At 31.0% G+C, this 16826-nt stretch overlaps 1 protein-coding gene across 8 annotated transcripts in view; it reads left to right on the top strand.

Moving 5' to 3' along the window:
- Positions 1 to 16826, top strand: part of LOC108685493 (TLD domain-containing protein 2) — a 151684-nt gene that overhangs the window by 58671 nt on the left and 76187 nt on the right. For 6 of the 8 annotated variants that reach the window (XM_018190304.1, XM_018190309.1, XM_018190308.1 and 3 more), the window contains exon 1: positions 9253 to 10278. The exons of the other annotated variants lie outside the window; for them this stretch is intronic. In XM_018190304.1, coding sequence (XP_018045793.1) covers positions 9599 to 10278 — 680 coding nt within the window. In that variant the 5' untranslated portion in view covers positions 9253 to 9598. Of the gene's footprint in view, positions 1 to 9252; positions 10279 to 16826 lie in introns of those variants that run through there. 8 annotated transcript variants of the gene reach the window in all.

Here is a 16826-nt window from a genome sequence, read left to right as displayed (position 1 = left end):
TATATATATATATAATGTACAGTGAAATTACGGAAAAATATAATTGCAAATATCACTGATAGGAAATGATTAAAAATATAGATTAACATTCATTATTTGTATATTCGTTGTTAAAATACAGTTAAAAATCGATATATATTATCTCTCATAAAGGGAATCGATTTTATTAAAATTGAACTTAATAATATTCCTAATGACTAATGCAATAAGTGACTCCGAAAATTTTCATAATTAAAAACTTTTCTAATTTACCTTATTTATGACGGCACGGGGGGGTTCATTATCGCACATTATATTAATACGGAGAATGATGACAAGGTCTGTTCAATGTTTTTATTATGCAACATTAATGTACACCTTTTCGTACTTTTGTGACGCCGGTTGCCATTAATATTCCTCAGCAGATGTCGCACGTATGGAATGTCAAACGAAGCGACGTTGTTCGATGCAGGCTTTCTCAAGCTACTGCTGTTTATAACGCGTTCGTTTCTTTGTCTTCATCTCGCTATCGACTATGCAAGGACTCTTGATAATCCGTATGAAGAGTCGAAAACTCGAGGAAGTATTCGATAAATCATGTTCACCGCGAAGGAATGAGCAACCATGTAAGTACGCCGGGGATTTCATCGTTCGTGCATACAACGAGCGCGTTACTCGCATCTTTTAATTGATGGGAAGATTCGCTCGATACAAGTGGTTTTTCATTATTCGAAATGATATCATATAGGATGACGCATCACGTTGCATGATGAATTTAAGTAAATATTTTGCTCTATTATAGATGAATGTCGTGTGTAACTCGTGCCAGCACGTTGTTTTTGTCATATTTTTTATCTTACAAATAATTGAGTTTACATGTATATTATATAACAAGTCCATTTTCTGAAGTATTCTTTTGGCGTACAATAAGCTTTAAGCAAAAAAGATGTAATGATATTCAATAACTTGTAACTGAAATTATCATATGAATCCCGATAATCCGAAGATTTTTCTTAATTTGTAAATAGTAATTGATTTATAATAATTTTATATTTTTTAATCTTATTTTCAAAATTCTAAACTTGACAATTTTTTTTTTAAATAAAACTAAATGAATGAAAATTTTTAAAATAAAACTAAAGCTTTAGTAGGCCCCTACGAATCGTAGTTCTTTTAGAAACAATAAAGATTCTTATTGTTAAATATGTGGAAGAGTGACAGCTTGAAGAATAAAATGATACTTGTATTATTAAACAAAGAATTTCGTAATAAAATAATATTGTTTAATATATTTTTAATTTTATTCTTTGAGAATTTTGAATATAATAGTAATTAATATACTTAATCAATGATATAATGAAGAGTAAATGATTTTTATTAAACAGCTATGACTGCATTGAAAGTGAAATGTTCGATTCAATTATCTCTCCCCCCCCCCTCTCTCTCTCCTTCTCGAATTATTGAAACTGTTTTCGACATCGTAACCCGAATAATTTAGTGATTGTTTGACGAAATAATTTCAAATAGCTTTTTATTGGTCGACGATTTTCTAGCGTATAGAGATGATTTTTAATCACGCAATTCTAATTGATTGCAATCAATATAATTGCTTTATTGAATATATATTGATTTATCGCATCATTGTTTTTTCTTTTTCTATCGCTACATCAACACTAATGATTAAATTCGATGTAATTCCAGTTTTAGATTTTCATATTGCGAGAGTTAAATTAAAGTATTAAATTAAATTGGTTACGCGCGATCTACGTGGTCTCCGAAAACATTCCACCGAATTTGCACTGATGAAAAAGGATACCTGTAAAATAATGTAATCTAAAAATTATATCACAGTATTATAATTAAATTCGAATTCTGATCGAACACACTAGAATTCACAGAATCACATAAACCATTGAAAAAGCATCTCTTTATCCGATTGCATACGCTTGCACGAATTTTCGAGATGAAAGTTTATAATTCCATTGGATCGTAAATCGCCGTTTTACGACGAGATATACCAGACAGATACGCTACGAGTTTCGCCGATCTTTTTTATCCCATCTGAGTTCACGAAGGTCGGATCTATTCAATAATATCATCAGGCTGACATTTAATACGTATAATCGTAACGGAGGACACGATTTTTTCTCCATTTTTCATCATTTTTGGAATGTGCTCCTTTAATCTCTTGACATAACTCGACAGATAATACAAAAATATTAATTTCCTATGTGATTATCCAAAAAAGAATTTATATATTATCTATTTTTAAAAGATTGAATGATTTAAAAGATTGATTTTTAAAAATAGTAATCTTATTTACACTGAGAAAAAAAATTAAATTATTAAATTTTAATAAATATTTCTTTGAATAGTTTTAGTGGAATATTTAGATGTTTATGTAAAATAAATATTTAGATAGTGAAGTGAAAAAAAAATGATAGTTGAATCGAATTAATGATTCTTGTATCTAATAAATATATTTACATTTAGTAAATATTCTGTTTGAAGTATATACTTAAAGAAATATTTATTAAAATTTAATAAATTTTTTCTCTGTTTAGAAGTATTATAGCTTATTTTTTTTATTACCGGAATAATTTCTGAGTACTAAAATTTTATGTTAAATTCGACCTTTTGGCATATTTAATATTTAGTCTTAGAAAATTTAAACGAATACAATGTTTAATTCAACGTATAAGAAATTAAATTAAATCCATTTCCACAAGTTTGTATTTCACACGATTTAAAGGGTTAACGAAATAGTCAATTTATCTTCGTTGTTTTCTATGATTTTGACGACTTATTCTTCGTATTCGAACATTTTCGTTTGCGCAGATGTTCATCTAGAAAAACACAATTTTGAGTCGCTGCACCAATTTGTAGAACGAATAACACAAGCACAAGTGTTAGGATGAAAAAAAAAAGACTTATCACGCGGCCCAAATTATTATTCTTATGACTAATCGGTTGAAATTGCTACACGCTGTTGCTGTTGTCAAGAAATCTGACATAATTTATATATTGCTTTTTAATTCGGTCAGATATCAATTTTCATCAAGAACATATATGTTGTTTGTATTTCTTGATTGATTAGTGATTGCACCGACTCACAGTTAAACAAGAAGAGATTTAAAAAATAAAGAAAAATAAATTTTATTCGATTTATTATTTGAAAAATGAGTAATTTATGAACATTTTATTTGCATCATGTAGAATATGATAATTTATTCTCAAATATTATAGTACTTTGTGTTATCAAAATATATTATTTATTAGATCAATAATTGCTTCTTTTTGAAAACTTTTGAGTGCAATTGTTAAGGATCACACTTATTGTAAATGATTTCATATCAATAACAATCTCTTTGTTTAAACGAAAAGGAAACAGGTCTGCTCTCGTGATTCAAAAGGAAAAAATTTAGTCCCATTTCGGTAGTCATGTCGTAAACCTGTTTTACGACGCGTAAATCCGACGACAAATACATATCTGATAAAGTATATTTAATTAATTAAGGCTCTCTAACACGCGAAATTATTCCAACACTGTGAAATATTTTTCCACAAGTAGTTTCAATGAATACATTTAGCAAAGATAACATCATTGTGTATTTTATTTATAGACCTGATTAGATCTACAATATCAAAGAATTTCTAAAGCCTATCATAATCTTTTAATAATAGTATAGCTATTATACACATGAAATATTTTAATAACAGAATTAAGAATCTAATAAGTATAATTTACTTAATTAAAAGAAAATTGTATTTTAATTTATATTGAAATTTTAATTCGTATTTATTTATTTTTATTTTTTATTTTTAATAGACTTAAGAATAACTTTCGAATTACTTAAAGAGATGCTAGAGTGACGACCGAACTTCGAAGAAATTGTCAATTTCACCGATTAAATGCGATGTATTTACACACATACGATTTTAATTATTTTCAGTAGATATATAAATTAAAAGTTTCTATATTTGAATAATATAAAGAAATATTTAAAAATCTTCAGTTTATGATTTTAAAATTTACAAGAGAGATAAATAAAAATACGATCTGACAATGTACAAGATTAAATATATTCAGATAGTATTTTTTTTTATTTATTTCTTTTGTAAATTTTAAAATTATAAACTTAGTTTGATTACATCATCATTTGTTATCATATCGTTTAAAATATTTATATGTTCGCTATGCGAATTTTATTATATATAATTTATTATATATAAAATATTAATTATAAGTAAATTATAATATTTTTTTGTAGAGAAACTGGACAAATTAAATAAGATTACTTATGAATTAAGCTTTGCTATGACGGATTTGTTTGGAAATAATTTTCGAGTCGTCGCGAGTTTACTCCGCGCTTTCGCACGGCGATCGATCGTCAGGCGTGGGAATGTCACTGCGCGATCAGCTGTCTAATTACAAGGCCGCCACGAGGAGACACTTACACCCGTTTCCACGACATTTCCGCCCTGTCGTTCACCGAGACGAAGTTTCCGTCACACATCCGTGCATTTTCCTAACGAAGGCTACGATTAACGAGACAGACGAATGAATGTTCAGAACGGTGCAAACAATTGGTCAATTCGGCCGCGTATCCAATTACGAAATTGGCAACGATGAAAACACGGACTCTTAATTTGATTCAGCCAATTAGAACCCTCCCGTTGTCCGTCCGTGGAGGCTGAATACGCTTCTTGCCTCTCGCTCGTTGAGAAAATTTCTGTAACAAACAACGTCGCTCTTTGTTCTGTCCAAGATAGTGTCCCTCTTGCGCCCGACAAGCATTTTCGAAGCATTATATATGTAAATTGTTATCTCCGAAAGTCGATTAATAAAGTTTTTCTTTTTTCGGATTCTTTTACGAAAACAGATTTGAATTGTAATTAAAACTTGAATAAAAAATATGGGATAACGAACATTTTACGAAAGGATCTTTGGAAATTGTTTCTTTACAGTTGACAGTTTAATCTAGTAAATAAAAAGCTGTTTACCTAAAGTTTATTTCTCATGGTATCTAACGAATATGTTACGTCAAAGTTTTTTTTAATTAATGCAATGGAAAGCAGTTAATTTACAGAACTGTAAATTTCATCGTACTTTTACGTCATTTCTCTTTCTTGCTCTATTTAATTTAATTCTTACAAAACAAAAAGTAAAAGGGGATGCTGCACCTTGACGAACGTAACTAGAGTATAAAAAAGTTGGCTAGACTTACCAACATTGATATATATAGCAATCATTAATTTCTTAGAGGATTATTTATTTACATATTAAAATATTTATTTACATTGACTTTTTAATTAATACAATATTGATATAATAACAAAATATGTTATACAAATAATACAACATAAAATAATTACTGATGTGATTGCAATATAAAAAAATTCTAGTCAAATTCATTAAATAATGAAATCATTTATATTTCGATAAAATGTATGATGAAGATGAAAGAGAAAAGTTTATTTAAATACAGAATCTGTTTAAGTGCATGCTTATTTATTTACGCTCATGAAAACTATTAGCATGACATGTGTCGCAGGATGCAACAGCTCTTATAAGTAAATCTGAGTAAATGTCGAATAAACAAGCAGGTGTGGTCAATCTCTTGATGGTCTAAAACCGGGTCAAGAGCGGAGCGCCAAGATGTATGGCGATTGCCGGAAAAAATATCTCGTGGCCGACCGTGAATTAAATGGCAGTCTGATATCGCGAATTGTGTAATCAATTTTAAGTGGCTGTTTGAACAAAGCGATATCTAGGAATATCAGGACATTCGTATGTTGATACTTGGATACGATCGAGATTCTTGGAATATATTTTTCTATTTTTTTTTCTCGATTTTTTATCCTTAAGTGGCAAAATATGTTGCAATTAATTGACTTATCATTTATACAACTTTTTTCATTTTAATTGTTTATCTTTCGAATAAGTTATAAATTATTGTTTATCTGCTTACATCTGCTTTTACTTCTATATAGATACTCCATGAGTTTTACGACCGTTATCATTATTATCAATCATAATCTTATCATCCCTGAAGATAATAACATTTTATATTAACAAATTTATGATGAAAGCACGTGTCATAATATTTATTGTATAAATATTACAACGAATATATTTATTTCAGTGAGTTTATTTATGTATTATTGCCATACTTTTCAAACTGAAATCAAATCAAAAAGAGAGAAAATTTATCTCTTTAAATTTGCAAAGATGAACTTATAAAATCATAAATAATGCAAGCAAACGCTTTTCCTTCTATAAATCAATCTGTGATATTTCTTGCAATAATAATTTCAGCGAAATGATCGATATATCTCTTACTAGTATTAAAACTGTTATTATCTGTCTTACTATTTTATCAATCTTGAATGGACTACTATCAAATTGATTAACTTGATTATCTTGGATTTATACAATGTGATTTTAAAAGCCCTTCATATATAAGTTTAAGAATGTCTAAAAAGAATTATACGAACACAACAGGAAATACATCAAACGCGACTAGGAACATACAAAAATTTTGAAATCTATCTGCAAATACAATCAAAATTTAATCTCCTATTAATTGGTTATCTTATACTCATTCATAAAAATAAAAATAATGTTTTTAAATGTTTGGTTATCTAAATTTTTTATCTAATTGTATTTTATAGTTTCTTCTAAAAATATATTTCTTAGTTATCTCTTTAATTTTGTTCTATAATTTATATATATTATAGATGATGCAGAAATTAATCACATATTTTCCAACAATGAATTATATAATATAATATGTATAGTTTCGTATCAGCCATAGTTTAGCTTAACTGTAATCGGTCCGAAATTTTCTTAATCTTAAACTTTCAACTATATATAATACATTGTGAAAAATTGTTTATAACAAATTCTTTTCACAGCCTGACATAAATTTAAATTACATAATCTTAGTTTTCGAATTTGATCTTCAAAATGAAAAAATTATTCAAACTTAGAATACATTATAATTTTAAGCAAAGATACGATAATTTACATTACACTGGACTCGCGAATACCAATTAGGATTAAATTCAATTTACCAAATAATTAACTTTAAATTTAATTTACTCAAGTGTTTGCTCGACGAAATTATTTAATTTTGTATAACATCTCATTTTTAACGCAGAAAACAGACAAATCTACAATGCAATTGAATTTTTTTGCTGAAGTCTTTTTAGAAACGCAATAAATATTTAACAATTTGTGTTTATATCACACTTTGCGCCATATATATTTGTACATATCTAAATCTAAATTAAAGTTGCTTGTGACCTCCATGAAGAACAGATAAATCTTAAAATAACCAACTATATCGTTAAAAACTCATTAATACTCCTACGCTTCAAAAGACTCACCCTGGATCTATAAGAGACATTTAAGAAACGTTTATAAAATTTAAACGCCACTTTCTGACATTTTTATGAAAGCTTTTTATGAAAAAATAACTGCTACCCGAGCTGGATCAAAGAATCCTATAAACGGACGGCCATGATCATATACAGATTTCTTCTTCCCGAAACGAGAATCAGGATCGGTCAGATTTCGTGCGTATCCTCTCGTACACGCGTTCGTCGCGACGGGGTGGGGGATGCGCCGCGAAAGAGAGAGAGAGACAGTCGTGCGAGGCGGGCAATGCGGCACGCGTATAAATACAAGCGGTCGCGTTCGCTCGCGCTTAGTTGCTACGATACTCGATTCACGTGGCGGCCGTTGATCGAGCTCGTTCTCGATTCATGCTAGCAAGTCTCGTCCGACGTTCTCCCGTGTATTCAGTATACGCTTTCGACGTGTATTGCGTACGTGTGCGTGACGTACCTGCGTGCATGCAGTTTGATAACGAGAGCGAGTCAAAGGGAAAATAAAGAGGGCTCTGAGAAAGAGCGGCTCTTTTTCGCCCGACTCCGATCATCCAGTGTCTTAATCACGCGTGTATTCAGAGAGAAATAATACGGAGAAGAGAATACATTTAATCGACAGGATATAAAGGAAAAAGAAAGGAAAAGGGGATTTGAAAAAAAGGTCTTATGTCTGTCCCCGAGAAGCTCATCCTTGCATTTTTTCGTCATCGAGCGTGATGCGAAACAACAAAATCTCGTCCCTGCCGCCCTCGGCAGGCGACGGCTGGTCGAGGTGAAGAACGGAATGAACAAAGTCTCGAGAATCGGCCGAAACGAGAATCCCTCTATTTTCAAAAATCTAAGTGAAATTCGTCAATCGGATCTCTAGGTGTCTAAAAACGAAGCATTTCGCGCCAGATAGGACAGAGGACTAAATAAATAATAAATAAATAAATACGGATCTCTCCAGGTGGGTCAACGATCGACGCAGATCCCACGTTCTCCTCTCCACGGGCGTATCCGCAGATCAAGAGCACGTACGCACACACGCATTGGCGTATTCCTACGTAGATAGCACGCGTTTCACGAGAGTGACCGCATCGACGGCATCGTCGGCGTCGGGAGTGAAAAGGCGGTCGACCGTTCAGCTGCTTTCACCTGACGCGAGCCGCGCCGCGCCGCGCCGGTGAAATAATGCCGTTGATCGCGCTTTAACGCTCCGTGTTGCCGTACTTTCGTCTTATCTCTGTGAGAATGACAGCCGTAAATCATCGGATAATATTTCTTCACTGCAAATCGTCTTCGTTTGATTAAAGGTGATAAGCTTGTCCAATTTGGTGCAACTGACGAGAAATTGTGTAAATCTTATCGCATAAACCTGGACCGGATATACACGATATACACAAGTCAAATCGACAAACTTCACGAGAGAATCTATTCCCTCTGCTTTGGAATTTGTGAATACCGCAGCGTAATCTTCGACGGCCTCGCCAATGTATAATATTAAATAATGAAAGATCGTAGCTGACTCTCGTAGCACGTCTTTGCTCGCGAATACTTGAAATCTATAGAATCTGGTGAATATGATGGATCAACTCAATTCATAAATATTTAATCGTGAATGTCATACTTTTCGACGGCTTGTTTGCTATAAATTATTACGTTTTTAATCTTATAATTGCCTATCGTTTGTAATTTCTTGGCGCAAGATGACGACAAAGTAAAGTCGATCTATATTCTGTTTACATTAGTTACATTAGTGAAAGATCAGTTAAAAATTTTACTCTCTTTTGATATTTAAATGATCGAGTTTTTTAAATTTTGACCTAATTATTTTTTTTGATCATTTGTGTGTTGATCTCTCTCTGCCATTATTATAAATTATTCGGTCAACGCCATTGAGACTATTCGGTTTAGAATTAGCGAATATATTTTATGCGTTATTTGACCTTCAAGAATGTCTCCGGCGTGAGATATTAACGACTTCACAGAAGAGAGCGATCCATCCGATGTGATTATTTTATCCTCGTTCGGCTATCTTCAACGGCCTTGCTGCTGTAAGGCGTTAACCCGATGTTAGCGGTATCAACAGAAAGTCAACGATCTTTCACAACGGTCTTCTCGGTACATAGTAAATATTTAATCTAGACGCGAGCTGACCCTCGGTGATCTCGATATAAGATACTACTCGACATTTCCGACGCTTTCTGTGATGCGCATTACGCAACTATAAACCACTCGTCATATGGACGTGGCTATTCCAGTTAGTATGGAAACAGCCAAGATGTATATCAGCGAACCGCAGAACGGTCACACGACCACCAAATACGCCTCGACCAACTCCATCCCGGCAATGATGGAGCAGGAGTCGTCGCTGGCGAGGATCCTCGGCGCCGTCGGAAGGCATCGCGAGAACGCAGCGATCTTGCGGGACACAAAGACTCGCCGGCACAGCGTTCTGGAGGATCTGAAAGCTCGACGAGATAGCTTGATCCAAAGGGCTCGTAGAGTCAGCATGTTTGAGGAGAAGGAGAATAGCACCAAGGATACTGCTAAGGACAACATCAAGATCGACGTCAAGGATAACAATGCGAAGGAGAAGACAAAGGATAAAAGGAGGGGGAGCGAAAGTGGCAGAAGAGGCTCAGTGTTCTACGTGTCTGAGGATCTGCTGGAGGAGAATCAGGAAGTATTAGAGAACGAAGATCGTGACCGCTTGGCTCAGGAGGCCAAAAAGGCACGCCGGAAATCCTGGCATCCACTCGTGAAGCCGCCCAAGCTAGATCGGAAAAGAAGGAAGGGCGTGGTGTCTGGTGTTCCTTCTGGTGTACCCTCGGAGATTGGCAGCACAGAGGGACTTTTTTCGCCAAATTATCCGCGACAGAAGAGGCCATCCTGGTGGAATATTTTCATACCGGAGTCCAGGTACTTATCGCGATTGTTTGATAATTCGATTGTTGCGCGCGAACGTGAGTACTCGTTGTTTTACGAATGATCACGTACTCATTGTAGCAATCTCTAAGTGAATATTCTGAGAATTTAATTTTTGAAAGGCTAATAGAGACAAGCGAAAGTGAGACACATAAATTTTCAGAGAAATCTTATCAAAATGTACAACTGAATGAATTTAGCGTCATAAATATATAATAATATTTTCATTATAACGCATCATGCTCTCAGTAACATCATACATCAAATAAAAGAGAGAAAGAATTTGCGACGCGAACATAATTTGGGAACATAAATATTTCGTCATAATTCGTTTTATATTTATGTTTCTTAATTATTTGACACATAAATTTCACTGATAATCATTTTGAATGACTTATTCATACATCGATTGCAGTTAATAATCATTAAACGATCGTCGCAGAGTCGTAAAAACATGTCTCACACTGCTTGAGAAAATTTGTGCGATGAAATATAAATAAACGATACCTTAACGCCATAATGACCGGTACATGCAATAATTCCAAATATTAATATTCATTTTACAGAAACTTTCGTAATGATATATGTATTCATGTTTCTGGTTGGCCTCCAATATGGACAAAAATTACGATTAAAATAATGAGAGAGAGAGAGAGAGAGAGAGAGAGAGAGAGAGAGAGAGAGAAGTGCAATCTGAATATTTTATTAATTCTCGATAATGTTCAATTCGCTAAAAATTACACCTTCCAATGTTTGCCTTCGATGCTTTCAACTGAACATTTTACGTGTCATGTCGCGTAATGTTAAACTTTTATGACATCATAATTAATTTGTATCGCCAAATGATTTTAGCCGCCATAATACGCAGTTATAATAATAATAATAATATATTGCAATGAATGATTTTAAATTATCATTGATCATGATTAAATTATCATGAATATAAATAGTCGTGATGACATACTGTTCGTCTTAGATCATATCGTTATCAGTCTGTTATTGTGTTATATAAGCACCCGACACGTGAATTCGATTTTAAGTGAAAAGTCTCGAATAAACACGTGCCGTTTAGGTAAATATTTTGAGATGTCAATGGCATTGAAATCATAATCTGGGTTCGTGGAAATCTTTTGTCGTTCACGAAAAGCATTATCGTTTTAGATAACGGTTCTTTATAATCACAAAAAATTATTTTACAAAAATAACGATTCCTTATAGATATGACGCATATGTATAAATGAGATTCTGAAAGCATCAATAAAAATAATATTAACAAACAAAGCTATAAAGTTTTTTAGCTCAAACAGTTAAATCTTGTTTTTTTATCTGATAAAACTTTATTTGATATTTAAGTAAAAATATTTAATCATGATTTGTTTTTCCAAATATACAGTTCCATAATACACAGTCTTTTTGACAGAAGAGATTGGACAAAGAACTTGTTTATGTTTCAGAATGAAAAATATTGTTGGTGAAAACAGCACGAGTAACAAACATGATAGGGAAATTAAATGTGGAATAAAAATAAATAAGATTATCGAGAGTTCGCGCGCGATTTAAGATTAAATTCTGGCATCATCTTGTTTTCACAGTATTCCAGCTGGAAGTAATGCGACATTTTTATTTTGAAGGAAATGGAATTTTCGATATTTCTCCGAACAATGTCTTCGGGAACATTTTATGAAAGTCTCTCGTTGCATTGCAATCTCGCGATTTCTCTACGAAAGACTTATTCGCGGAAGTCATCACGAAAAATCAGCATTGGCTTGTCCCCTTCACAATTTGCCATAAAATCTATCCAAGCTGGCGGAACCGGACGATCATTCCGATGAACGTGCTTAGTGAGTAATGTAGAAAGTTTCAATCTTAATTGCGTTATGTAATTCACGTGATTGATTTCCTGAGTTATCGCAAATCTCGAAAAATAGATATTATCTGAAAAGATAGTCGTTTTATTCGTTGAGCTAATTGCAGAGTTTCTTTCAAGTGCAAAGAAGTGGTGCAAATCATCCACTATTTTTAAAGAGACTATTAATCTGAATTAATTTTTCTTACAATTTAAATTTTATGCGATTATCTTTCTGCTTTTAAAAACAAATTTAATTGCTATTTAACTACTAAGCTGAAATTATATATCCTTTTTTTAATTATAATATAATGACGTGATTAATTAAAAAAATTAATTTATTGTTTATAAATATGTTATACATAAAGTCAGTGTATTTTATAGTATTTATAAATAGTATTTTATAGTACAAAGTTTTAAAATTTTTTACTTATTATCTTTAAACTCGTGCTACAAAGTATTCTTAAATTCTTGCTTGAAAAAGCTAAAACTTAAAAACGGAACATTTTACTCTTTTCGGAAATTATATAATTTCCGAAAAGACTAAATATTATTCTTTTAGGTTTTAGCATTTTTAAATAAAAATTGAAGTCAGAACCGGAAACATTACTCAGATTTGAATCTTTTATCATCTTATGCTTTAGACTGTCAACATTATGAGTCTATGTATTAACATCGTCTGATACCAATGTTTGCATTATTTAACTTACTGATCAACGTAACTTACTGATAACTTTTGTTATATGTCATTTCGTGCGATTCATTAAGAATCTTGCTGTCAACGTTATCGTTGTTAAACATTACAAGATGGGTTTGAATTCTGAAAAGTATGGTTGGTCTCTTCATTACTATCAAACTGTTTTGTAATAAGAGAATTCATAACAATTTACAATTTATAACAATTCATAGAATTATGATAAGTAATAATTATCACTTTATACATGAAAAAACTATTTTTATTTCCAATAATATACACAATTTTTTTTAATCTTCCAGAATTATTCTATTAAATACATTAATCTAACATTATCCAGTCTTTTTTTTGTATATGAATAATGATTTCTAATATATTTTTGTATGCTGAATCTGTTATCCAAATTTAATTATTAGGACAGAATTTTGAAAAAAAAATGATATTAAAGAGGTAAAAAAAAAATGATTTTAATAATTTTTATTTGTATCTTCTTATATCAGAGGCAATTTTTTGTTTTTAATTATTATAATATTCAGCTAAAATATCAACTTTTAAAGTTTAAAGTATCAGCCTTAAAATATATTGTTTTGTTTCTACATAATTTTTCGTCACTTCAAACTTCTTCTGTTTTTTCGTTTTTAAAATATAGTAATTTAGAAATAGCCTGTTTTTGTCAATTTCATACCGCTTTTTTTATTTAGCATAATGTAATTATAAAATATAAAGTCATATCGAAACGAATAAAAACATTTGTTGCTATAACATTATGAAAACTTTTAAAATCATCATTTTTGTCTTTCTAATGTTCATTTTTCTTAAAATTTTCCTATATAGCTAAGTACCGGATTCAACAGGCAAGAATATATCGGAAATGATTTTATACACAAGAAAAAAGAAAAAAAAGGTCAAATTTTATTAGATAGTATAATTGAATGTCAAAAATTAGCTAAAAAGTTATTTAAAATATTTCATTTGTATATGTATATGTTGTATGAAGGATTAAGTATTTTTCAAGATATTTCTGTCACTGTTGTGGCTGAAAATAAAGAAATATTAATTTCGACGCAATTATTCAACGTATTTCTCTTCGCACAATTTCTCGTACGAATGAAACTCAAATGTATCGTATTCCGAAAAATTTTGGGTCGTCAAGACGGATTACTCGCGGAACAGAGATGTAGGCAAGTTTCTTTATGACTCGCACAAACCGGTCGCGAGGTCTTAAAATAGCCCTCTCTGTCATTAGGTTTTTTCTTCTTCGCAATCTTTCTTCACTTCTCCTTCTTTCAGGTACAAGCTATATCAAGTTATGTCAGACATCAATATTTTTTACTAATTACATTGATTTTATATATTAAAATAAAGATGCGAGAATAACTAAGAAACACTGGCCTCAGAGCTGGTTTCAGAAGATTTTGGATTATATTATTTTTATTAGAAGAAAGGAACTTAAAGGTATTTTATATATATGTTTATATATAAATTGTTGTAAATTCTATTTTATATATATATATATAAAATGTTTGTTTTGAAATATACAAAATATATTTTTATTTACATTTCACAATTCATCATTTTCAAAACATTCTGTTGCAATAAGAATAATTTAATCGGAGGCTTTATTTTGAGGAATAATGTAATTTCGAAATGTTAAATTATTAAATTATTAAGAAGTAAATAAAATGCAAATGTCTCAAGAAATGCATATAGTCAAAAGCGTTGCAATTGCATCGCATATTCGTGTAGCAATTATTTGTACACAAAAACGTATGTAGAGTGAAAACCTTGGCGGCAGATGTTACACCTGGATTCAAGTACATCGCAACCTTACATAATTTGCAAGCCTCTTCCACTGCATTTTATCGACCGACACGAAATTACTGGATGACATGTTCCGTCTGTATTTATAGGAAAGATTTTGCATAATCGTGTTTGTACGGTTATTACTTTCCTTCCTTCAGCGTCTTTAGACGTGTAGCAGTTATGCATTTTACTTGGCAACCTTATTGCGCCTTAATCACGCGTTATGCAAACTAGGACAACGATTATTGTCACTAGAAATATCGGTGCTATTTCTACTGAAGCGAGAATGAGAAATACGTCTGACTAAGAATACATGATATCTTGTGGAACTTATAAAATTTTGACAGAAAATTTTTCTGATAACTTTTTAAAAATGATGTTTCTTTCTTTCTTTTCTTCTTTTCTCTAACAAAATCGTGATTGGAAAGTACTTTTATACAACTTTGCATAACAGAGTTTTAACATAAAATATTATGACTGAAATGAGATTTTCTTAAAATGAGATTTAACTTAAAGTTTATTTGAGATTAATGAAAGGAGATAATTTTGGTATCCTTGTACTTTAGTCCAATTTAGTCCGGTAAAGATTGTGTGAAAAATTTTTATCATTAATATTTGTTGATATTTAATTGAGATTAGAGAGAGAAAGAAACTGGTTTTAACTACAATTCTATAATTAATTCATAGCTGTACATAAAAACTGTAAAAATACTCATTAGAATTTAATATTCTAATTTTTAAATTAAATACGCCTACTCTCTTTTAAAAGAAACATATTTATTAAATTGAACAGAAGAGAATGTATGTGTGTACTTATACTCATTACGTCAAATTATATCTAATTTGAGTTATTTTTAATCATTTATATAGATCGCCACTATTCGTATTCAATATGTCATTAATTTAACTAAAATAATGGTGTTAACAATGTGCATTAATATATGCGTTAATATGGACATTGTTTATTTTGAAATTAACCACAAAAATAAATTGATCTACGTTTTATTGCCTATGATATTCATGGAAGTTAAAAATAACAAAATGTTATTTTTAACTCAAGAGATTGAGGTGCTCCTTTGATGTCTAACAATATGTGGTACTTACAGAATTTCTTTTACATTATAGTTTTTATTATATTATATTTAATATAGATAATAGACGATATTCTCTCTCTCTCTCTCTCTCTCTCTCTCTCTTAGAAGTTTTTTTATATTTTATAACATGTAGTATAAATGATTCTCTATCAACAAACAGACAATGTATCCAAACACAACTACCGTGGGACTTTAGCGTCTTTAAGCACGCAAGGTGTGTCCTTATCCGATCGCTTGCGTAAAGTGCGTGCGACGCAACTTGTATGTGAGACGGGACAGCATCGTTACGCTCTAATTCCGCCATTTCTGATCATTCTAACGTCTTTTATGGCGCACTGAACAAGTACAAGACGAACAGCAATTTAGACCGGCAGTCTTTCATTCCGGCTATCTGCTTCTTTTTTTTCATTCGTAGCATTACAAATCGCATATATGCAATTTATAAAGCGTAACACATCCTGAGCAGATTAAACTTTCCACACGGAAGTTATATTTCAACTGTAGTAAACGTTTTGTGATATTTTATGTGAACTGAGTTACTTGTTATCGATAATACATTTCGATAATCGCTTTTAGAGTACATAAATTATGATAATTAAAATTATCTAACGTTTATTCATTATAAACTTTCAGTGTTTAATTTTTGATAATATTGAGTTAAAACAGAAGTCTTTCATAGCGCTACTTTATTTGTGTTATGTTTTTTAACAAATTTGACAGTTGTAATTATTCGATAGAACGATATTTCAGCTTTAAGAATGTTTTTTTTTTTTTAATTGCAATACACGATAATTTTTAACATAGTTGCGAGCAGTCAAAATCAAAATGCTCCTTTTATTTAATTCACGCTAATTCAATAATATAAAATTTTTGGAACATTTTTAAAAAACAATTTTGTAGGGAAAACCTTAAACTTTTATATTAGAAAAACGAAAATTTTCGCAATTTTTTTTTATGTATGAAACGTTCATAAAATTATAAAAAGAAGAAAATTTTTCGTTTAATTCTTATCTTCGTTTAAAGCTTATAGTTTCCTATGTATAAAAATTACCTCTCATAGAAACTCAAAAGACGTGACCTTTTGAAAGATGTAGATTTTGAACTT

This window comes from Atta colombica, unplaced genomic scaffold (genome assembly GCF_001594045.1).
Source record: "Atta colombica isolate Treedump-2 unplaced genomic scaffold, Acol1.0 scaffold153, whole genome shotgun sequence".
NCBI lineage: Eukaryota > Metazoa > Arthropoda > Insecta > Hymenoptera > Formicidae > Atta > Atta colombica.
Note: the sequence above shows the minus strand (reverse complement) of the source record. Positions and strands in the feature narration are given on the sequence as shown.